This window comes from Triturus cristatus, chromosome 8, assembly GCF_964204655.1.
Source record: "Triturus cristatus chromosome 8, aTriCri1.1, whole genome shotgun sequence".
Lineage (NCBI taxonomy): Eukaryota > Metazoa > Chordata > Amphibia > Caudata > Salamandridae > Triturus > Triturus cristatus.
The window spans coordinates 1,123,121,604-1,123,146,486 of record NC_140591.1 but is presented as its reverse complement, the minus strand read 5'-3'; the positions used below and the strand labels follow the sequence as shown (position 1 = coordinate 1,123,146,486).

The window sequence follows — 24,883 nt, the reverse complement described above, 5'->3', positions numbered from 1 at the left end:
TTAGTGCCTTTCATCTAGCCTTGACTTTTCATCAATGTGTATTCCAGGATTTACAGTTTTGTTTTTATTTAAATAGGTGTTGCCTTGCAAATCTCAGCATGCATACATACTATTATTAGATAAAAGGGGTCAATGGTCAAGATGCCAAGATGTCAACCATGACAAAGGACCGCTTGGCGGTTGCAAATCTTTCAAGATGCACCGATCCGTGCGTGAGTCTAGTACAATATATTTTTTTGCAGCTCAGTATTTGCAGTCCAGGTTTATTTTTATAAGAGGTTATAAACAGGAGAACAAGAACTAGAAAGAAAGCAACTGAATGGGAGAGGTACTCGTCGTGCACGATCCACTGAACATCAGCTATGTGGCGGGTTATCCGACAATAGCATTGGCACAGCAGGATCGAAGTTACCAGACCTTGGGACACACCTTAGAAAGCGTGTATGAAATACACAAGCCTCCCAGCACCTAGCCCCTACCACCTCTTAAGGATCGCTGCTGTTATCCCTTGAATCGTTCTGGATGTCCCACACTCAACATGGCTATCTCGTTGCCACGGGCAACTCAAAAGCAAGTCACACGCCCAGCTCCTCTTACTTCTTCGAGAGTCCTGTCAACGACTGCTGCGACTCGGAGAGATTTTGAAGTCTCCGGGTTCTGTAGCTCAGCCTCGCCCCCCTCTCCTTCACCACCAATGATGACCACGGCGGGGCGTAGCCTGCCGGCCGGCCCCTTCCCCTCCCCTCGCCAGTCAATGGGTGTCTGAAGCGTAGGCGTGTGTGGGGAGTAGTTTGGTGGGTGAGCGGTGAGGCCGTGGCGCGAGCGCCGCCGCTGCTGGAGCCGTCTGGTGCCGCGAGCTCAGGGTGTGTGTGCGGGCGGCGCGAGCGCATGGGAGCAGCCGAGGCAGGACCGGAGGAGAACAGCGGCTGCAGCTGCAGAGCAGAACCAGGGGCATCGGCATGGCGGTGGAGGACGAGGGGCTTCGGGTGTTCCAGAGCGTCCGGATTAAGATCGGTAAGGCTGGAAGGCATGAGGAAGGAACTTGGTAACCCCTCTGAGGGCTGTGCTTGGGTGGTGACAGCTGCAGGATGTGACCGCCGCTGCCTCCTTTGTCACAGGCGGCTCGAGGGGATCGGGATTTTTGGGATGGTGCAGGCTGGATCCTCTGTAGATGGGCAGAGCCTGCGCCCCTATTGCTGATTAAGGAGGGGTGCGTTGGTTTTGTATTTGACAGAATGGATTCTATTTGGGGAATGCGGAAACCATGCCTCTGACTTTGTGATCCATTCCCATTACTGTCGAATGACTAGATAGATGTACGGTGATTGCCAAAACACATTTGTTTACGCACTCTTTTGTGTTTGAGACACTGTTTTCATTAACGCCGTAAGTAATGAAACACAAGTTTTGTGTTCCGTCAGTGGCTTCTTTCCTTGTGTTTTGCTCATCGGAATTGTGTACGGTGCATTTTGCATACATTCTGTGGTGCAAATAAACTTGTTTATTAGCGCTCCTGGTATGTCAAGCAGGAGATCCCAGGCACATGTGATGAGCCATTTCTTCACACACTACGGCGATCTAGCGATTACAACAAAGTTCTGGGGGCCGTGCACCAGTGTCAGCTGTCCAGATGCGCCCACCCCTGGGCCTCAGAGCAGCACGAGGTGCCCCCAGCGCACCCAGTATAAATAAGTTTCACCTCCCCTGGCGACCCTTTCGGCTCTAGCGCTTGCTTGGCTGCTGACCAGATTTCAACTCACAGGAAGCGGCCTCAAGGGGAGATTTCCGAGCAGCAACTTGTACAGCTATGTCTGAAAGGGAGGAGGTGGTCGCACCTTCCCAAGGCACTCTTCACCGTTATTCTACCGCCCTTTTTAGTCTTACAGCATTTAATTCCGGAGCTTGAATTAAGCGTTCTAGATTTTGGCAACGAAACCTCAGAGACATTAATTGGACCAGGATAAAACAGTGCGGTCAAGTGGGAAAGCCGAGATTAGATCTTTGACCTCGATAGTTCGTGTTGAGAATCGCAGACATGATGTAGTTAGGATATTATGCAATGCAGTCAGTCATAGGTAGCACGTGCCCTGCAGACCTTAATGTGGAATGCAAGAGGCACCCAACACCTTAACCCAAATGCTTGTCCTTCCCAAACCCTGGACTAATCCAAGTGCATGGCTGGCTTCAATGTTTTACATTTATCGCTGATAAGTGTGGACACTACTGCTATAAAAGTGCAGCAGGCGTGTAGTGGATCCACTACATTTATACATAAGCCTCTGCAAAGCCAGCCTTTATTATGCGTTTTGTAAAGATATATATTTTTTTATTTTAGCAAGGCAGGATACGGTATACAATCAGCAGCGGTGCAGTCCCCGCCACACGCAATCAGCACAAATGACATTAGTGCACGACTCTCTCCCTAAATAGAAACAACAGGGCCCAGGCAGCATCAGGGCATCCCCTTACTCATGTGCAGGGGACACGAACATCATGTTCATCAGCAACGCAAGCCCCTACTCACACAGAGGTACAGTTCGTGCACCAATGTGCACCTCCACCCTCAGGGGCTTATTTATGGGCCCTTGCGTCACTTTTCCGCTGCAGGTGCGTCACTTTTTGTGATGCACCAGTGGCGTAAAAAATACGTCATGTGGCAACATATTTACAAAGTGACGAATCTAGGTAGATGTGTCCCTTTGTAAACGCCTGCGCCACATTATACCTGCACCTGGTATAATGTATGCAGGGGGTGTTCTGATGCAAGAAAGGGTTGTAGAAGTGACGCAGTGAAATCTATAAGATTTCACTGCGCTACTTCTAGGATGCAAATGTGTCAATATCTTACATCTGCCTCATGGCAGGCGTAAGACTAGCACAGGTACATTTAACATGGGACTTGTCCATGTGTAATGACCCATTGCTGGAGTTGCGTCACTTTTGTGGCACACTCCAGCAAAGCATCATTTTTGCGCCTACAGGTACGTCAGAAATACTGACGATTCTGTAACTCCATGAGACATGATGCGTCAAACTGTAATTTTGACGCATCATTGGTGTCACAAGGAGGGCGCAATGAAAAGTGACGCATCGCTGTTTTCTCGCAGCGATGCATCACTTTTCATAAATGAGGCCCTCAGTTTTTGATTTGGTTAAGAAAGTGCAAGTGCCCAAAATTTGTCTTCGAAGACTACCAGCCACTTCCACCCCGGTACAGTTCACTTACACCACTGGTGCAGCCTACGTTAATGAGACACAGGCCATTTTGAGTCAGTCTAATACATTCATTTAATATATGGAAACTTAGCACGTGATTTAGAATAGGTAAAATAACATTGAATATTCTTTTTATATTTCTATTTGTTTATTATCTATAGTTTGTTTTTGCTTTGTATAATGCTCACACGGGCAGTTAACTATTTCAGAGCACAAATAAAAACAACATGCTTATAAACCTCTGAGATTCCTGCATGTAAACGTGCATTCATCATGGCCAATGACACACTTGTTTTATCAAGTGCATTTGATCTGGCATGATACATGATTATTGATGTGAGATTAACTTGGCAGGTTTCACAGCACTTCGTCGCTTCTTGAAGCAATCTTTTTTATTGTTTTCTTCAATTTACTGTACGCACGTGTATTTCTTCGAATATAAAACTTGCTACTTTCCATTAAACAGGTGTAGACACGAATACGTGTGCAATTGGACTTTTCCGCATTGTACATATGCAGAAGGCACTCTCTCTCTCCCCCCCCCCCCCCCCCACACACACACACCCTGGGCTTTAAGTGGGCCGGGTCCTGCAGGTGCTGAGCACCGGCAGTTTGTAAAAGCAGGTGCGGAGACGAGTCCCTATCGGGCTCCTCATTTTATCCTTCAGGGTGAAAACAAAAGTCTTGGCTTTTGATATAACTTCACAAAGACACGATTTTCAGTTTTATATAGCACAAACTTGGAGCGCTTTGACAAGGACATAATACTTTTTTGAATCACAGGACGTCAGGCTCTAACCTGTTTTCTCAGCTCGAAGGGCGGCTGCCATAACCTCACCCACAAGAACTAAACCATTCTCAATATTATATACAACGAAAACATAGTTGTTGCTTATTAATCTTATGCAACTTACAACCATTTACAAAGCTAATAGTCTTGGCTTGTTGCAGGTGTAATGTCACTTGTGTTATATATCTGAATGAATATACAGAACCAGGAAAATACCAGTCGGATGCACACTGTGCTAAGAACAGATTATTAGCTAAAGAATTTTAAGCACACTCTTAATGACAGTGGCCACGCCCATATGAGAGACCCCTCAGTGTATTCATCCCACTTAAAGCCCTGCTCACACCCAATGCATCCTTCTCAGAAACACACACTGATCGACTGTCACTCAAAGGCTTCTGAACCAGAGTGACAGATTGGGTCGGGAGACTGACTGCATGTCCAAGCTAATAATAAAGAAGTGAAAAGGATGCTTCAGCTACGCGACCGTTCTATTTGAGGCAGTGTCATCATAAGCGGTTTGGGGGACCCGAGCAATATATATTTTGGGAACCCCTCTACAGAACGAATTTGAATTGTACTACCAATATCTGGCTAATCCAAGCTCTCATCATACTAAACAAGACTAAATTATAGGCATTATTTCACAAAAATAGTTGAAATATGTCTTGCTCGAGACCCCAAAAATCCTTACAAGGACACAGTGTAGCAATGCAGAGTCAGAGATAGACATATATAGAGGAAGAGGTTTAGCTAGAGAAATCGGATAGACAGGGGTCCAACAGAGAGAAAATTCCTTTTTCCCAGTGGGTTCCTTGGAAGGTGGGGGCCCTGGGCAATTGCCCACTTTAGCCATGCCTTAAAACATCTCTGATCTGAGGATACCTGTTCAAGCTAGAATGTGAATACCATTGTTTCCTTGAGGTTATTGTGACCAACCCGGACAACTGAATAACATTCAGTCCGATTCAGTGACATAGCCTGAGTGTCACAGGCGCTAGTGCAATCAAGGAAAATGGCTCCACCGACCCCTGGGCGCTATTAAAATTCGAATATAATTGGGGAGAAGAGGGTCTCTCATATCCTAGAACACAGCCGCATCAATAAAAGGCGCGGCCCCACTCACAAGATTCTCATTCTACCTGTCTTTCCTCACTTTCTCCTATAATTTCCTTTCTCCTTTTCACGTTCTCCTTCCTTGTCACTCTCTTCCCCTTTTCTGTCTTCCACTTGCCATACTACCTTCCTCCCTTCTCTCCCAGACATTTTTATTTCTGACACCTTATTCTTCCTCTGTCTGCCCGTCTTTATCTCAATTCCGTCTCTTCATTATCCCTTCTCCGTCACTTTTTGTTTTTTTCCTCCTTTCACTCTTTGCTTTTCTTTCTTTCTATTCCTCTATCTTCCACATTTCTTCCCTTTCCTCTACTCCCCCATCACCATCTGCCCTCACCAAAGAGTAAACAAAGATCTAGGCCCTTGGATGGCACTGTTAAAAAACACATTCTGATCCTTTGCCCCCTCCCACCTCTGGGTCCCAGTGCCACTGCATCACTTGCATCACCGCTAGTCAGGTTTGGGTGTCACCATCCATATGAGCACTTAGGGGCAGATTTACAAGCCCGTGCGCCACTTTTGCACCGCCGTTGCGTCACTTTTGTGACGCAGCGGCGGCACAAAGCTAGCGCCATGCTGCGACAGATTTACAACGTGACGCATCTAGGGAGATGCGTCACGTTGTAAAGCCCTGCGCCACATTAAACTTGCGTCAGGTTTAATGTATGCATGGTGGGCGTTACTTCGGAAAAAGCCTCGGAAAAGTGACGCAGTGAAATCTACAAGATTTCACGCAGTCACTTTTCCGACGCTGGTGCGTCAAATCCTTACGCCTGCTTCAAGCAGGCATAAGGCGTGACGCACCATGTTAGGGATAGGGCAGGTTGGAACAGTGCTGGAGTTGCATCGCGCTTGCGACACAACTTCAGTACTGTGCCAACCTTACTCCAGCAGATGCGTCACGCATCTGCTTGTCCTTGCGCCACGATGCACCGCATTGTAAATGCGGCGCATCTGCGGTGGCGCAAGGGCAAACTTGCGTGACGTATCTTCCCTGGCGCATCCCTGCTGATTTGGAGGGATGCGCCAGGGAACGTAAATCTGCCCCTTAGGTGCTTGAAGTTTTCTTTTCCAGGTGCGTCCTCAATGCCTGGGCCCTTGATACAACCAGGGCACTTTTTCCCTGTTTGCACCACGGCAGTCCTTTAAGCAAGTGCACCCGACGCACACAGCGGCGACGCACACAGGGACAGTGCGCCCTATGATGATGAATGCGCTGCCCTGAGGGCAGCCGCACACCGGCACACACTCTGTGCTGCCCTCAGGGCATTATATTCAGTGAAATACAGAGCGGCTGTTTCTCTGTGGAAGTGGCAAATCACCTATACTTAGAAAAAGGGGGAGGAATCCCCTTCCAGGCGGATACAATGAGTGATTGCACTCGACAGTAGTGGGATGTCTGGGGGTCCATGCGACCCCCTTTTTCCTCTTCAGAGGGCTGTCCTCCGGCAGTGACATTTTTATTTTTTATTTTTTAAGTTACATACACATGCAATTGTGCCTCTGGAACAATTTCTGAAATAGGGCCCCAGGTCTGGAAATAGCTTTCACTGAGCCTTCTGTGTTGTGTATGAGCTGTATCGCACAAGGAAGTTAAAAACGGACCATAGCTAGTCTCGGCCAGGAATTGATCCAACCCTGTCACAAGGCAAGGAATAGACGGTGACTTACCCACCTGGTCGGGTGTGGCAGAGATGAAAGGATGTTTTGGTAGACGAGAGGCCTCACATCTTGGCCCTGTCAGCCCCTTCATTAGCACTGAAGCTACAGGGGAGGCAATAAGGTAGTTGAGAGAGGTGGTAGCGGAGGGTCGGAGGCAGTGAAATATACCTATTATGAGACATCAAAAGCTTGGAGGAAATCAGTTCTTGGCAGGAGATGGGGGCAGCACACCCCCTGCTTGGCACCCAGCTATCTCTTTCATTCTTTCTGCCCACACACAGCAAGTTCCAGTCCATGTCACAAGCTCAGAATAGGCAAAGCATTGGCAGCAGCAGTGCAAAATGAGTTGCCTTTTCATATTCAAATTTCTTTTGTGCAAATGTGAACTGGAGTTAACTTTTCTCGGAGGAAATATTGTCCTGTATTGTATTTATTTATCGTGAACTGACAACACATTTTGGGAAGTAACAGGCTGTGTGTAAATATATAACATTAACCCATTCAGAAGTACACCGGCACTTTTTTTAAACTTTAAGTTATGTACGGACAAGCACGTTAACATCGGTATTTTCCCTATACTTAATGTGTAGATTATATTCTTGAACAAATGGCCATTGCAGTTACTATCGTGTCAAAGTGTAGCTAGCTGGAACACTGAGCATGGAGAGGCTGTGGCGTTACGGCCAGAGGGGCTGACTTTGGAGCTGGGGAAACAGGTTTGAGTCTTGGGGCCGGCTCAACATTCTGGGTAAATCATATAATCTCCACAAGTGAATAACAATGAATAAATCCTTGATTAATGTAACTGATGTAATAATCAAAGGGAATGGATCACTTGTAGCTGGCACCAGGGTTCGGGTAGTTGTTTCCGATATTGGTAAAAAACCCTCATTCACGTAAGATAGTTCGTGGGCGGTATATCTTGGTTCTCCGCCTTGATATTTAGATACGTGACAGCATCATCATAGGGTTTTTCCCATGCTTCCTCCAACCCGGAGGGAACCACTGGTCGTTCCAGTAGTGATCAGGGAAAAAAAGGGGGAGAATACAAAAAAGTGAGAAGTGCTCAGGTGTTGTGATTGGTTAAAAAATTCCTCTAGCTACCTATATTCAATTTTATTCCATTAGGTGCAGGGAAAGGATGAAAAACAGCTAGTTGCAGAGAGGACAGGTAATGTATCCGCTGCAGTTTTAGTCTGAGTGGTCGGTCGACATGTTTCAGCCCCTAAAGCGCCCATAAAGGTCGGGTGGCTTTCTTCAGGACCTCAGGTGAAGTGGGATTGGATGGTATCCAATATCAGGTGGAAGTTCCAATGTTAATTACATGGACTTCTGAAGGGTTAATACCTATGTATAAGGGGGAAGGAGGAGAGGTAGACAAATGCGTCCTGAGTTAGTATAAGTAGGACGAAATTGTAAAATGGTCTAGCTGAAATCGACAAAACATAAGCAATTATAAATGGCAAATCTTTGGATACAAATTGGTACACATCTTTCACCAGCAAGTGGAGATTCGAACCGTCTCTATTGTAGACAGGTGAGTTAAAAAAATAATAAATACAATGTGAATGAAATTAGGATTTAAAAGTTAGCACAGATAGTATTAGGAACATGGTGAAAAACACATTGTCTTGTTGTGAAATTAGTGTTTTGCGAGGTTTGTTAGTTCTTACAAATGATGCCCTTAGGTAATGGTTATTTTACGCCCAGGTTGTCATTAAGCGTAAGTTAGTGCCACTGTGGTTAAATTACGAGGTCGAGGGAGAGCTGCCTCGGTTGAATAGAGCTCTTAGTCAATGTTACATGATCCGATGCAGGAAAATATGTAAATAAATAGGTAAATACCCTGGGTCGTGTCAGAAAGTTAATGCAAACATTGAACAATAAAAAGATAGCGAGGCACATAGGGAAATTGCTGCTCATACGCTACGGTACGTGGCGTGTGTAAAGTAAATACCTTAGGGGTTCCGATTCAGAACTCCGTGGGGCGGAACAGGCAGCGATATTGCTGTTAAGGAAACAAAACAAATACAAACAATGTAGAGCATGTCATGGTGCTCAATAACTTTACGTATCTTCTGTGGCGTTCCTCGTACCGCGGCTCTGGTGCAGTCACGACTTGTGCTGGCACTGATTTCCTGTTTACGTGACGTGCCCGGGAGGCGGGATTTAAGTACTTGGCTGAGTGCCGTGGGGGAAGGACTATTCGTGTGTGGTAATGTCAAGAAACTTTATTGAGCTGGTGGATGTCGTTGGTAACCACGAGTGAAGTACTGGGTATTTTAGACCCAGCGGTGCAGGGGCACACACCCTATGACTTCTGGGTTTCACCCTGTTCCGGACCTACAGAAACACAGAGTCTTCTGGGTGAAGTCAAAGATTCGTTTATTGGCTGCAGACCAATGACAGGTATCCTAGAAGTACAACAGCGTGTATGTTCTCAGGAGACTGCTGAAAATCATAGGAACGGACTTCATCTTAAATACGCTTTTCCTTGCCTCAAGCATACATTCCTAGGTTTTATGATACGGCAATATACAAGTGTACATTACAAAGAAAAGGCAGAGTCATGATGACCATCCCACATTCCAGTTCGGCCAGCCCACAATGATTTATACAGTAAGGTTCAGATCCCACATTTGATGTAAACAGACCCCCCAATAAACATGAGCATCTCCTGTTTTGGGAAACAAGTCATAAAGCAGGAACAAGCAGGTGTGGAAGAGATTAGCCGGGGGATTGTGTAGAATGAAAGGGTTTTATGACGGGTCAAGCCCTGATGCTAATCACAGGTGGACGGAGGAAGGGGAGCTCGTGAGACCGGTTTGGCCTGGGGCAGCAGAGCCAGCTGCCCAGGTCACAGAGAAGTCAGAGGGAAAGCCCATGTACTGTGAGGCCCATATTTACTCCATTATAGCCTATGTGAGGGCAATGACAAGATGGCCACTGCTTCCAAAATGGAACCCGCGTAGTGCAAGCAGAATAACGTGTACACAGTGCATTCATAGCTAGAACGGTATATAAAGCACTCGTACATGCCGCATTTACCATTTGCGGTTTGCTAATACCAAGATAGACAGGGGTAGGGCCCTGTCCCCTACGCGGTCCCGAATATTAAAGTACGACAGACCCTCCTTTTGCCCTTACATAGGCAATCACTATACTCATCTTAATCCGAGTCTAGGTCAATGTTCACGAAGTCATGGAGATGTTGCTGTAGCATCATCCTATTACTTAGCTCGTCTCTCGATACAGGTTTCCTTACACATAAGGTAGTACAGAGACCACATATCGCGGGAGCACACTGTATACACAGACAGAACAGGAAAAGAATGGCTAAGATCATTCCAATGACCATCAGAACTTTCCAACCCCAGGCAGATATCAATTCCCAGAACCACCCCACCAGTGACCAATCTCCCTTATCCACGTGTATGGCTTCAGATATTTTATGGAGTTTGGAGATGGCTTGATACACTGTTGGAGCATTATCTGGTATGAAAATGCAGCAACTGGATTGGATGACCTTGCATACCCCACCGCGGTCTGCAAGAATAACGTCTAGAACCATGCGGTTCTGCAGAGTCATAAGGCGATCCGCTTGGAGCTCAGCTGTCAGATTACTAAGGGCACCAGCCGTTACATTGACAGTGGATTCAACCACACGAGTCAGCTGTCTCAGGTTCCTACTATTGACCATAGGTCCCCAAAACGGCAGGAAACCCAAGAAGAAGTCTCCTGCTTCCTGACCGGCAGTGTCTTCCTTACTAATCACACCTCTCACAACTCTGGTCTTGTGATAGTCAGAGGCAGCAGTAAATGTCGGCGGTAGCAAGTTCGCAATATAACATGTGCCCGAGAAATCAGGGGGCAGCCATGTATATGCTCGGTCATGACAGATAAAATATGTGCCCTTAGCAGCTAGAAACGCAGGGGAAAACTGTGACGGGAAGGTGTACGTTTCGGTACAGTCACTTCTTCCCAGTTGAGCTCTAGGATTCTGACCATTACCCTGTAAGCAGAACCGACCCATGTGGGGTACGACCCAGATTGGAGATGAGATTTTTCGCTGTCTTTCACCCAGACTAATACTATACCCCGTCGCGTTCCATCCTACATAAGGTCTCAACTCTTCTTTGGGAATAGAGGAGTATGCATTAATATCCCTACTCATATCGGCAACTCCTTTCATCAAAGCCTTATTATTGGTGATGGGTTTGATGGAACGCGGTTGGCGAGGGGAGTATGTATCCAGAGCATAGAGAAACATGGTTTGGAATGCCCATGACGATCCATTGTAACTGTACGGCAGCACCAGGTAGGGAATACCCTTGTTAATGGTATGGGGCATTAACCCACACACCCAGCAATTGGTCGTATTCATTACCAGTTGGTGCTGGTGCAAGAGCTGGATAAACGAGTTATTTACGAACTCTGATCGTCTGGTCTGTTCGTGCTCAGGCAAAGGGTGAAAAGAGTGAGAGGAGGCAGTAGAAGGAGATATAGGCTGTTGAGTGGGTGCAATGGGCTTTTGAGCGGAGAAAAACACAAATCCTACAATAAACATTATGATACTACACAGTGTAAAAAGGCACAAAAAGACAAAACATTTACTTTTCACAATTCTACACATCCTTGCGTTAAAGTTCACTTCCTCAATCGGTCTCTCCATCTTAAAAAACTCCATCCTCTACTCGGGCCGCTCGCGGTGGATGAGTTTCTTCTGCTAAAGAGTACGCCTGTCAGTCCAGGGAAACGCCCTAGACCAACCAGAACCGTCGACCTAGCGTCTTCGGCCTGTACCCCAAAGTCTTGGCACCGCGACCCTGCGGCAGAACCCGGATGGTGGTTCGAAAAACAAAAATCAAGAAAGTCTTTCAGATGGGAGAGCAAAAAATGTCAAAAGGGAAATAATGAGGAAATCTTTATTTGTCCATGGGCCTAGGTCTCAAATTATAGCGGAGACGGCCAGGTGCTGTTTGGTCTTGAAACAAAAGTTCAGGCTCGGTGGTGTCCAGTTGATTTGATGGTGGCACAGCTTCCTGCAGAATATTGTCACTCTCTTAGTCTGAAACTGTGCCTTTTAAGCGTGCGTCACTGGATGGTACAAAGCGAGGTACAATGTCTGTCTCTGAATCGGCGATACCCTCCTTGACCCACTGGTCATATGGCAAAGGCAAGGGGACTACCTTGCAGTGGGTACCATGAATCCAGTGCTTCTTCCCTTTCACTCGCACTGCTGATCTTGTTGAAAGAAGAACAAGATGAGGGCCGATCCAGCGGGGCTCGTCGTTGCTCTTGCGCTGGAAATTTCGGACCAGGACCCACGAGCCCGGGTTGATAGGGTGTCCAGGAGGTTCAGAGGCTTGGGGAAGAGTATCATGTACCTGTTGGTGCAAAACACGCAGTTTAACCGTCAAATCATACAGGTAATCGAGCAGTACTGGATGCTCAATCTCACTGAACTTCGTAGGTCTCGGTACACCCCATACGTTGGCGGGACGGCCAAAAACGACCTCGTAAGGACTAAGTCCCACTCGTGAGTGTATGGTCATTCTAGTGGACAGGAGTGCTAAAGGCAGAGCGTCAGGCCATTTAAGACCGGTGCTCGCCTGGATTTTGGCCAGCTTGAGCTTTAAGGCTCCATTGTAGCGTTCTACTAATCCAGCTGATTGGGGGTGATTTGCAGCGTGGAACTTCTGCTTTATCCCTAGCCCTTCACATACATTCTTCATCACTTTGCCTACAAACTCACTTCCGTTATCACACCACACCATTCTTGGCATCCCAAACCTAGGGAAAAACTCCTTCACAAGGGCTTTGGCTGTGGATAGGGCAGTGTTATCTTTCAGAGGATAAGCCTCTATCCATTTTGAGAAAGCACAAACAACCACCAGTACATATTTCAGGTTGTTGCATCTTTCCATGTGAATAAAGTCCAGCTGCAAAACTTCAAATGGACATGATGGGGGTGCAAAGTGACCAGCTGGAGTTGGGGTTCCCCTACCAGGGTTGTACTTCAAGCATACTATGCAATTCTTGACCACATTCTCTGCACACTTGGGAATCCCAGCATTCTGCCATACTGGAGCCAACAACTTGCATATACCTTTCGTACTGATATGTGCCATTCCATGTGCCATAGTAACCACTGGAAGCACATATGCATCAGGCAACAACCATCGCCTATGTTCTGTCAGATCAATCCAACAACCATTCTCATCCAACTTACCCATACTCTCTCTCCACTTGCTTAACTCTTCCTCTGTGGCCTCAGCTTGAAGCGACTTCACACTCTCTATTGTGTTCTCACACATTCCCACATCATTAACCCATCTTGCGGGGCCTGCAACATACATTCTAGTCTTCACATTCTGTGCTGTTTCTTTCGCGGTCTCATCAGCAAACGCATTCCCACGTCCAACATCATCTGTGATTTTCCTGTGCGCACTGCATTTCATGATCGCAACTTGCAACGGTAGGGTCAGTGACTCAAGGAGATCATTCACCAACTTGCCATTCTGAATTTTAGCTCCATGCGACGTCAGGAACCCACGCTCCTTCCACAAACGCCCACAATTATGAGCCACGCCAAAGGCGTACTGGCTATCTGTGTATATATTCACTCTCATTCCTTCAGACAACACACATGCTCTCGTGAGAGCGATTAATTCCGCTGCTTGGGCCGAATTATGTGGCACTCGTGCAGTTTCCACGACCGTGTGTAAAGTCGTGATAGCATATGCAGCAGTCGTGTCACCATTAGGGAGCTTGAAGCATGAACCATCCACCCATAAGGTACCATCACACTCAGTCAGGGGAGTATCTTTCAGATCTACTCTTCCTTTCGTCTCTTCTTCTGTTCTGAACAGACAGTCATGTTGCTCAATCTCATCTGAGTCTGCTGGAATTGGCAACAATGTAGCTGGATTCAGCGTATTGCATCTTTTTATGTGTATGTGATTAGCTAACAGTGTAAGTTCGTAGCCCGATAATCGTGCACTAGTCAAGTGTTGTGTCTTGGTCCTATTTAATAATGTGTCTACAGCATGTGGAACCATAACAATCAATGTATTGTCCATTACCAAACCAGCAGATTGTCGGATAGACATCGCTGCAGCAGCTGTCGCTCTCAGACAGCTTGGCAATGCCCTTGCTACAGGATCCAAGGTGGATGAAAAATATGCGCATGGGCGCGGTCTGTCGCCAAAAGGCTGTGTTAACACTGACAACGCACATCCATCTTTCTCGTGGACATACAATGTAAAAGGTTTACTGTAGTCAGGAGTACCCAACACAGGAGCCGAACACAATGCATTACGCAATTCCACAAAACTTTTCTGGCACTCTTCAGACCATGGGATAGGATTCGGTGTGTCTTTACATGTTAATGCTAACAAAGGTTTCGCCAACAAGGAAAAGCTAGGGATCCAATGCCTACAGTATGAAGTAATGCCCAAGAAAGCACGTACTTCTCTCTGTGTCTTTGGCACACTCAACTGTGCAATGGCTTGAATTCTCTCTGGGGTCAGTCTCCTTCCCTCCTTCGACAAGAGATGACCTAAGTAGGTCACTTCTTGTCGACAATATTGCAGCTTAGAGAGAGACACCTTGTGATGAAATGCGGATAAATGGCGCAACAGTGACAATGTGGCTTCTTTACAGATCTTCTCAGTATCCGCAGCGATTAGTAAATCGTCCACGTACTGAATCAGGATAGCGCCACTGGGTAGAACAAGTGCATCAAGCTGTGCTTTCAAAGCTTGACTGTATATGGATGGACTCTCACAGTAGCCCTGGGGAGCGCGTTTGAAGCGGAAGCTTCGGCCTCCCAGACTAAAGCCAAAAATGTCTCTGCTCTCTTCTGCAATTGGGATACTAAAGAAAGCATTCTTTAAATCGATCACTGAAAACCATGCAGCAGAGGCTGGAATCATCGTTAACAAGGCAGTTATATCAGGGACAACTGGAAACTGTGGCACAACAATCTTATTAACCTCTCTAAGATCAATCACAAATCTGTAAACAGGTGGCTGTGAAGGGTCCGTTCGTTTTAAGACAGGTAAAATCGGACTATTGCAAACGTTGCCTCTTGTCTCTTCTATCACACCCTTATTAATCAAGTCGCTGACAATGTCTAACAATGCTTTCTGGCCTTCATTAGAGTAGCCTTTAGAGTCACCACATATGGCGGTATCTCCAAGAGGCCCACATCATTGGGACCAGTAGCCCAAAGGGCATCCGGAAGGGATGACAATTCAGGCGGCATTCTATTTTTAGACAAGTACATTGGGGAAATCACTTTCTTGCCTAATGTAAGTTGTACTCCTGAAGGAGAACAATACAGTGTAGCGTGCAATCTTTTCAACAAATCTAATCCCAGCAAATTCTCACCACAACCCGTTGTCAGGATCAGGGGTGCTTTCAGCTCACAAGGTCCAACAGAAAGTGACATGGGACTAGAAATCGGGTTCCTTACTGGGGCGCCAGAAAAACCTACTGAAACATTTATCTCGCCAGACAAAGGTGCGCCAGGGAGTTTTGAATGCATGATTGAACTCTTTGCAGCACCAGTGTCTAGCAGAAAAGGCTCCGTTACATTTGCTGTAGTCACCTCAACATACGGTCCACTCTGATCCACTGGCACTGAAACAACTCCCTCTCTCTGTCTATGGCTGTCCTAGTAATCATTATTCTCTGCATCACCGTCCTCTACATAATAATCATTATTATAATACTGGGCCGTATTGCTAATCGCGTTAGCTTGCTGATCAAAGCTATTGATGGTACTTTGAGGCGGCAGAGGACGCGCGTTCTGGGGAACACTTCCACGCCCTCTGCCTCTAGGAGCTTGCTGACCACCCCTACCTCTTGCGCCATACATATTACCGTTCCGCTGCATTAATTTAGGGCAACTATATTTATAATGACCTTCCTCTTTGCAGTATGAACATTGGTTGGGACCTACAGGGACACGTGGTTGATAATACCCGTTCATTTGCTGGTTGTTCTGAAACTGTTGAGGTTGGTGATAGACACCTTGGGGTTGCCTATAATTATTCTGACCTCCACGTGGTGGGTAAGCCTGCTGTAAAAGGACCTTTGTCTTTAATTCCTTCGTTTTCTTTTCTGTTCTATCTTTCTCGTCTTTATCTCTATTTTCATAATACTGTGCAGTAGCCAGTATTTGCGCTGAAGAAGAAACAGCCCAAGAACTTTCTGAATCTTTTAATTTCTTACACAGGTCAGGAAGTAAATTCTGCACAAACTTATCCACAAACAGCCGTTGGCCACCCTCAGTACTCATATCCTGCCCACTGTGGTCAATAAATGTTTCTTCAAACCTAGTAAAGAAGTCTGACACTGTCTCATCTTTCTTCTGCTTGCATGCAGATAACTTGTCCCAATTTACGCGCATTGCAGGCATTAGTGTCTTCATATACGTGATGATTCTACCAGGCAATTCAGCTACTAAAGGTTCTGGTTTCGCACCACCCGTTTGTCTAGCATCAGCAGCAACAATGTTAGCCCATGTATCCCCTAGTTCTGCATTGTGATCTACATTACGAATTGACCCCCATAGTGGCTGTGGAACAACATTACCAAACAACATGTCTATATCGGCCAGATTCATAACGCATGACCCTGCCGTCTGTGACAACTCCTTATAATAACCTGCTGGGTTTTTACGGGGATCAGGTAAGGACTGCTTAAGTGCTAACACCTCAGAGCGCTTCCATGGAACATGCACCCAAACACGCTGGAAATGTGCTGGAGCAGCAGCAATACCTCGAGCGGCATCAGCCGCAACTGCTTCCTTCCATACCGGGGGAACTTCTCTCATGGGGTATTGTCGCGCTTTTACCTTTTTCCCCACAAGGACATCCCGTTCAAACAATGACTGTTGACAATCATCATTCCTGAAGGACAATAGAACTGCAACTGCTTTATCTATATCGTGGTCCACAATTATACCAGTTCCAAAATCGAACCTCACTCTACACAATTCCTGCGGGTTCGGATTTTTACCACTATCCTCCAATTCTTCACAGAGAATTTCGCACATTTTCTCAAACACATATCTCTGCTTAGGGGCATCCCACTGATGGAAAACGTTAACAACTGATTCCACATCATACAGTGAAGGGAAAACAATCCATCTACGCGCCATGCTATCTATTACCTTTTTCTCATCGGGGTTAGGCAACTGACTACGCAATTGCTTACGCTGCAAACCAGGAGTCGCACCAGATGACTCAAAGAGGGGCGACATTAATGTAGTAACCACATTAGCTAAGCGCTGTCGCGCTGAAGGAGAAGCTGAGGCGAGAACAGGGGGAAAAACAGAGGGAAGAAAAGAGGATGTAGAGACAGGTACTGGAGTGGTGGAAGGAAGAGTGTTAGGGGAGGCAGTTACTGGATTAGGCAAAGTCGCAGGAAGTGCGGGGGCAGTTGGAAGCACAACTGGCGGCGCTTGAGAGGGCTGCGCTACAGGAATAGGAACTGGCTGCAAAGCAACTGGCGGTTGCGGCAAGGCTTGCAGTATATTCACTAGAGGTGGCATATTTACAAGCTGGGGAGGCGCCGTGGCATTTTGAGCATACGGGGGTGGTGAACTCAACAAATGTGACATCAGGGGATCTTTCTCCTTTTCTTCTAACTCATCCTGCTTAGGATGTGGCAAAGCTGGGTAACATTTGTCAATCCCTAACTTACGCTGCCTGTGCAATTGCTCATTCATTTGCTCCTCTTCATTGTCTTTAAATTGTACAGCTGCTTGCATTACTGTCATACCTTTCTCTCTCTTATTCTTTTTCGCTAGCTTAATTTCTTTCTGTTTGGCTTCCTTTCGCCATAAGCGGAAAGAGTCAAACATCGCCGGCCGGACTTTCTTCTTAAACAATTTAATTTCCAAATTATCTAAAATATCGGTGTCGAAACTACCATTTTGGGGCCATTTTAAAACACCATCTTTCCTGGTGTAGTGGATCCACACTTCGTTATATGCAATGGGGCCTACGCCATGTTTTACATAGAGCTCATAAGTTGGAGTTCCAACCGGAGGAACCGGACATGATTCCTCTAGCTGGAAATCTTTTCCACAACCCAAACAGAATAATCTACCAAATAGTCCAGAACCAGGCATCTTCGCTCACTAGTCTAGATCCAAACGTCAAAGGATTATCGAATACGATATTCTCGTGAATACACGAGTCCTCTGGTTTTGGCGTTTGCAAACTCCAAAGTATCAAATTACCAAATCAAACGATCCCGAAGGATACCAAAAACAAATAGGAGACGCTCCACTTATACTTAACTGAATATTGCTGATCGATGGCGTCACCAGAAGACTCTCTCGATTGTTTCGCTCTCTCAAAACTCGTCAAGGGTCCAAAACAGGTCGATTAATCAGGGCAGCAGTCCTTAGTTGCCGTCGGGACGCGGAGAACCTCGCAGAAAAGACTTTCGGACCACGTCGACATGCAGGGGTCGATGAAGTGGCGGCCTTCCTCCGGAATTTCCACACGAAGCTCCTCACGAACCTCTGGCTTGGACTGGTACCGCTGAAATCGTCCCGAGTTGGGCGCCAAACTGAAGTACTGGGTATTTTAGACCCAGCGGTGCAGGGGCACACACCCTATGACTTCTGGGTTTCACCCTGTTCCGGACCTACAGAAACACAGAGTCTTCTGGGTGAAGTCAAAGATTCGTTTATTGGCTGCAGACCAATGACAGGTATCCTAGAAGTACAACAGCGTGTATGTTCTCAGGAGACTGCTGAAAATCATAGGAACGGACTTCATCTTAAATACGCTTTTCCTTGCCTCAAGCATACATTCCTAGGTTTTATGATACGGCAATATACAAGTGTACATTACAAAGAAAAGGCAGAGTCATGATGACCATCCCACATTCCAGTTCGGCCAGCCCACAATGATTTATACAGTAAGGTTCAGATCCCACGTTTGATGTAAACAGACCCCCCAATAAACATGAGCATCTCCTGTTTTGGGAAACAAGTCATAAAGCAGGAACAAGCAGGTGTGGAAGAGATTAGCCGGGGGATTGTGTAGAATGAAAGGGTTTTATGACGGGTCAAGCCCTGATGCTAATCACAGGTGGACGGAAGAAGGGGAGCTCGTGAGACCGGTTTGGCCTGGGGCAGCAGAGCCAGCTGCCCAGGTCACAGAGAAGTCAGAGGGAAAGCCCATGTACTGTGAGGCCCGTATTTACTCCATTATAGCCTATGTGAGGGCAATGACAAGATGGCCACTGCTTCCAAAATGGAACCCGCGTAGTGCAAGCAGAATAACGTGTACACAGTGCATTCATAGCTAGAACGGTATATAAAGCACTCGTACATGCCGCATTTACCATTTGCGGTTTGCTAATACCAAGATAGACAGGGGTAGGGCCCTGTCCCCTACGCGGTCCCGAATATTAAAGTACGACACGAGTTTCAGAAAATGAAATACATAAAGTCAATGTCGAAAAGTATATTTCGAATACAGGTGATCGTGATAAATATGTAAAAATGTAAAAAAAAAGGGCAGTGTTGGTATTGAATAAATGAGAAAGAGTGCTTATGTATAGTCTTCTCACGTATTGGTGCCCCGCTGTGCAGATAGCTCCTGGTTGACATGTGAACGAGAGGATATGAATATTCATATTCTGACCTCCCAATTCTTTAGAGACCTCCTGTTCAAATAGGGTGTCCGTGTGTATTTACAGACAGATACACTACTTATACGCTCAGCCCTGGGATGTCGTCGTTCAATCCTTGTAGGTTGGTCTTCAAACGATGGACCCATCTTTGTTCCTTCTCGAAAAGTAATTTTTCTGCGTTAGATGTTCTAGAAGCAAGGGTTTCGAGTATTAGCCATTTGAGATCGTTCACTGTGTGTGGGTGGTCAATGTAATGACTACTCATTTTCGTTGTTCCTCGTCTGCACTTAACATTGCTTCTATGTTCGCAGATTCTCTGCTTGACTTTGCGGCAGGTCATCCCAATATATCTGAGATTACACGGGCAAGTGATCATGTAAATGGCATGAGTCGTATTACAGTTTGTATGTTGTCTCATTGACCAGGTCATTTGTGGTGATAGTTCTATGGTTTTGGTAGTTTCTGTAAGATGGCATACAGAACAGTTACCACATGGGAAATGGCCAGTCACTGGAGGTAGGGTCCACAGGGTATTCTGGGACAGATTCGGCCTAGGATCTGATGGGCGTGTGTGTACCAGAATGTCTTTGTAATTCCTTGTTCGTCTGTTAGCGAACATTGGTTTGGGCCAGTTCAAGGTGCCTGAATTGAGAATGCGCCAGTTTTTGTTAATAATCTTCTTTACTGAATTAGTGACAATGCTGTATGTGGTGACACAGGTCAGTTTGTCAGCTGTAGTAGTTTTTGAAGTCGTCTCTAGAAGGCTCTCCCTTGGTTGGTTTCTTGCTCTTTTCTGGCATTTCTTGATTATTTTCTCAGGGTAGTCTCTTTTACTGAGTTTGATGCTAAGATCTTGTGCTTGCGTTTTATACTCGCTGAGTTCGCTACAGTTCCTTTTGAGTCTAAGAAACTGGCTATAGGGCAAGTTCTCTCGCAGGGGGCGCGGGTGGAAACTGTTGAAAGACAGCAAACTGTTCTTGGCCGTCGGTTTAAAGTAAGTTTTTGTCTTAATGACATCGTTTTCTACATATATAGTGAGATCCAAAAAGTCAAGCTGTTCCTTGTCTGCAGTATAAGTAAACTTGAGACAGGGGTCTTGGGTATTAATCCAATCATGGAATTCTTGTAGGTTTTCTATTGTACCGTCCCAGAACATGATGACATCATCTATATATCTTTTCCAGAAAAGAATTTTGGAGAGGAATGGGTTCTTATCATTCTGTATGAAGGTGTTCTCAAAATTGCTCACATAGAGGCCCGCCACACTGGGAGCGAAGGTACTCCCCATGGAAGTACCGTGGCATTGTTGGTAGAGGGTACCTTCATATTCGAAAAAGTTTTCGGTTAGAGCCATTCTGCAACATTCTAGAACGAAATGCCTAGGTGTGTGATATGGCCAATCGTGTTCAAAGAGTAGATTTTCGAGAGTGTTGAGTGTGGCTTGTTGTGGTAGGCTCGTGTATAAACTCTCGATATCGAGTCCTACAAGGAGCATTGTCTCACTTGAAAAGTTTTGGTCTACCAAGAGGTTGAGGAGATCTCGAGTGTCTTTGAGGTACGTAGGTGTACGTTGTACCATAGGTCTTAAAAACTGATCGGCGAATTGAGAAAGAGGTTCAAGAACCGAACCGATCCCAGAGACTATTGGGCGTCCTGGTGGCGGTTGCCTTGCTTTGTGCACTTTGGGAAGAGAATAGAAGTACGGTGTTAGTGGGAAAGGGGTACGTAGGAAAGAGGCTTCATTCTTGGAAATACAGCTGTTGGTCTCAGCTTCTTCAACCATAAGGTTGACAGTTCTCTGTAGTCTTGGTGTAGGATCAGTAGTTATTATTTTGTAGAACTTATTGTCAGACAGCAACTCAAGACATTGTGCATTGTAGTTCTCTTTGTTCAGAATCACTATGCCTCCACCTTAATCAGCTGGTTTGATGACAATGTTAGGATGTGATTTGAGTTCTTCTAGGGCTTTCTTTTCTATGGTTGTAGTGTTCATGTATGGTTTTTTAATTGACTCACCAAGCTCATTAATTTCCTTCATAATGGCTTGTTCGAAAGCCTGAATCTCAACCGGGATTTGGTGGTTTGCAGGACAGAACGTCGATTTGGGTCTCAGAGAGGTATCTCCTGTGTTTGTATTGTCTTCTTTATCTTGGAAGAAGGCCTTCAGTTTTAGAGTTCTACAGAATTGTGCCACTTCGCTTTGTAGTTTAAAGATATCTAGAGGTGGAGTAGGTACGAAGCCTAGGCCTTTGTTAAGTACCGATTTTTGTTCTTCCGAGAGGGTAATATCAGAGAGGTTGAATATCAATGAGTCGTGCTCGTGCTTGGTTTTTCTTTGGTCATGTTGGACATGCTCCTGGTTAGTATTTGCCTCTCTTGGTCTGTCCAAGTGACGCCTCTCCTTCTTCCTCTCTGGTTGGATCGGCCTCTCCCTAAAAAAGGCTGTTGAGTAAAGGGTCCCATGAAGGGTCCTAGTTGTGGTGGTGCTGTTTGGTAGGGATTAATCCAGCCTTGGTAGTTCTGCGCAAAAGGATGGAAGAGAGGAAGTGGGTGTTCCCCAAAGGGGGGATTACGCCATATGTTTGGTCTGCGTCTTTGTTGGCGTCTGTAAGAGCCTCTTTGTTTATGTTGTTGTATGGTGTCTTCACCATTATAATCTGAGTTGTTGGAAGAGTTGCCACTAGACTCGTTGTCAGACTGGTAGTTAGGTGCTTCGTAGTCATCTTTACTGTATGGATGCATTTTTTCCATAGAGAATCGTTTCAGATCTTTACTTAGTTTCTGAATCTTGCTCTGTGTGAGGTATTCCTTGGTCTCGTTCATCTCACGGTTGATCTCTTCTAACTTCTTTTTGTAAACCGTGATATGTACCATACTTTTTAGTTTAGCCTCGCTTAATTGGATTTTGATAGTAAGAGCTTCAGTCAGTCTGGTTGCGGTCTTAATTATAAGGACAAGATAGTCTCTAGTACATTTCCAGGAAATGGCTGACCAGTCTTTCCTAAAGGCTAGATCCTGTAGAAAGATTCTTGGAGCGTTATGTAACCAGAGGCCTTTGGGTGCAGCATTGGCGCGGAGGTACTCTGTCATGATGACGCCATGGATGGCAGTTTTGACCTGTTTTTCTTATCTTCAGATAGTGAGTCCCAGTCATTATTCTGTGCTAAAGTTTGTGTGAGATCTCCATCTTGCAAAAAAGATGAGGGTGCTGAGAGGATGGCGTTGATCTCATCCATAGAGTAACTTAAGCCTAAGTTCTCTGCCATCTTCAGACCGAGGGGGGGAAAAAAGATCAGGGCTAATAGTTACCAAGATCTAATTATTCCATGTAAACGAATTTTACAGGAATGTCTGAAAAAGAGTTCCCACAGCTGCACGCTGCTAAGTATATATCAATCAAGGGGAGGGAAATGGAAGAGGCTGTGATCCATTCGGCTTCCAGCAATTTAGTAATAATCAAAGGGAATGGATCACTTGTAGCTGGCACCAGGGTTCGGGTAGTTGTTTCCGATATTGGTAAAAAACCCTCATTCACGTAAGATAGTTCGTGGCGGTATATCTTAGTTCTCCGCCTTGATATTTAGATACGTGACAGCATCATCATAGGGTTTTTCCCATGCTTCCTCCAACCCGGAGGGAACCACTGGTCGTTCCAGTAGTGATCAGGGAAAAAAAGGGGGAGAATACAAAAAAGTGAGAAGTGCTCAGGTGTTGTGATTGGTTAAAAAATTCCTCTAGCTACCTATATTCAATTTTATTCCATTAGGTGCAGGGAAAGGATAAAAAACAGCTAGTTGCAGAGAGGACAGCTAATGTATCCGCTGCAGTTTTAGTCTGAGTGGTCAGTCGACATGTTTCAGCCCCTAAAGCGCCCATAAAGGTCGGGGGGCTTTCTTCAGGACCTCAGGTGAAGTGGGATTGGATGGTATCCAATATCAGGTGGAAGTTCCAATGTTAATTGCATGGACTTCTGAAGGGTTAATACCTATGTATAAGGGGGAAGGAGGAGAGGTAGACAAATGCGTCCTGAGTTAGTATAAGTAGGACGAAATTGTAAAATGGTCTAGCTGAAATCGCAAAACATAAGCAATTATAAATGGCAAATCTTTGGATACAAATTGGTACACATCTTTCACCAGCAAGTGGAGATTCGAACCGTCTCTATTGTAGACAGGTTAGTTAAAAAAATAATAAATACAATGTGAATGAAATTAGGATTTAAAAGGCCGATCCAACCAGAGAGGAAGAAGGAGAGACGTCACTTGGACAGACCAAGAGAGGCAAATACTAACCAGGAGCATGTCCAACAGGACCAAAGAAAAACCAAGCACGAGCACGACTCATTGATATTCAACCTCTCTGATATTACCCTCTCGGAAGAACAAAAATCGGTACTTAACAAAGGCCTAGGCTTCGTACCTACTCCACCTCTAGATATCTTTAAACTACAAAGCGAAGTGGCACAATTCTCTAAAACTGAAGTCCTTCTTCCAAGATAAAGAAGACAATACAAACACAGGAGATACCTCTCTGAGACCCAAATCGACGTTCTGTCCTGCAAACCACCAAATCCCGGTTGAGATTCAGGCTTTCGAACAAGCCATTATGAAGGAAATTAATGAGCTTGGTGAGTCAATTAAAAAACCATACATGAACACTACAACCATAGAAAAGAAAGCCCTAGAAGAACTCAAATCACATCCTAACATCGTCATCAAACCAGCTGATAAAGGTGGAGGCATAGTGATTCTGAACAAAGAGAACTACAATGCACAATGTCTTGAGTTTCTGTCTGACAACAAGTTCTACAAAATAATAACTACTGATCCTACACCAAGACTACAGAGAACTGTCAACCTTATGGTTGAAGAAGCTGAGACCAACAGCTGGATTTCCAAGAATGAAGCCTCTTTCCTACGTACCCCTCTTCCACGAACACCGTACTTCTATTCTCTTCCCAAAGTGCACAAAGCAAGGCAACCGCCACCAGGAAGCCCAATAGTCTCTGGGATCGGTTCGGTTCTTGAACCTCTTTCTCAATTCGCCGATCAGTTTTTAAGACCTATGGTACAACGTACACCTACGTACCTCAAAGACACTCGAGATCTCCTCAACCTCTTGGTAGACCAAAACTTTTCAAGTGAGACAATGCTCCTTGTAGGACTCGATATCGAGAGTTTATACATGAGCCTACCACAACAAGCCACACTCAACACTCTCGAAAATCTACTCTTTGAACACGATTGGCCATATCACACACCTAGGCATTTCGTTCTAGAATGTTGCAGAATAGCTCTAACCGAAAACTTTTTCGAATATGAAGGTACCCTCTACCAACAATGCCACGGTACTTCCATGGGGAGTACCTTCGCTCCCAGTGTGGCGGGCCTCTATGTGAGCAATTTTGAGAACACCTTCATACAGAATGATAAG

General features: G+C 45.6%; 1 protein-coding gene across 2 annotated transcripts in view; it reads left to right on the top strand.

The window, feature by feature from the left end:
* The first annotated feature begins 779 nt into the window (after positions 1 to 779).
* RASA3 (RAS p21 protein activator 3) overlaps positions 780 to 24,883 on the top strand; it is an 886,845-nt gene continuing 862,741 nt past the window's right edge. The window contains exon 1 of one of the 2 annotated variants that reach the window (XM_085622738.1): positions 780 to 1,014. In XM_085622738.1, the coding sequence (XP_085478864.1) occupies positions 960 to 1,014 (55 nt within the window). In that variant the 5' untranslated portion in view covers positions 780 to 959. The remainder of the gene's footprint in view (positions 1,015 to 24,883) is intronic. The other variant, XM_085622739.1, reaches the window with a different exon arrangement.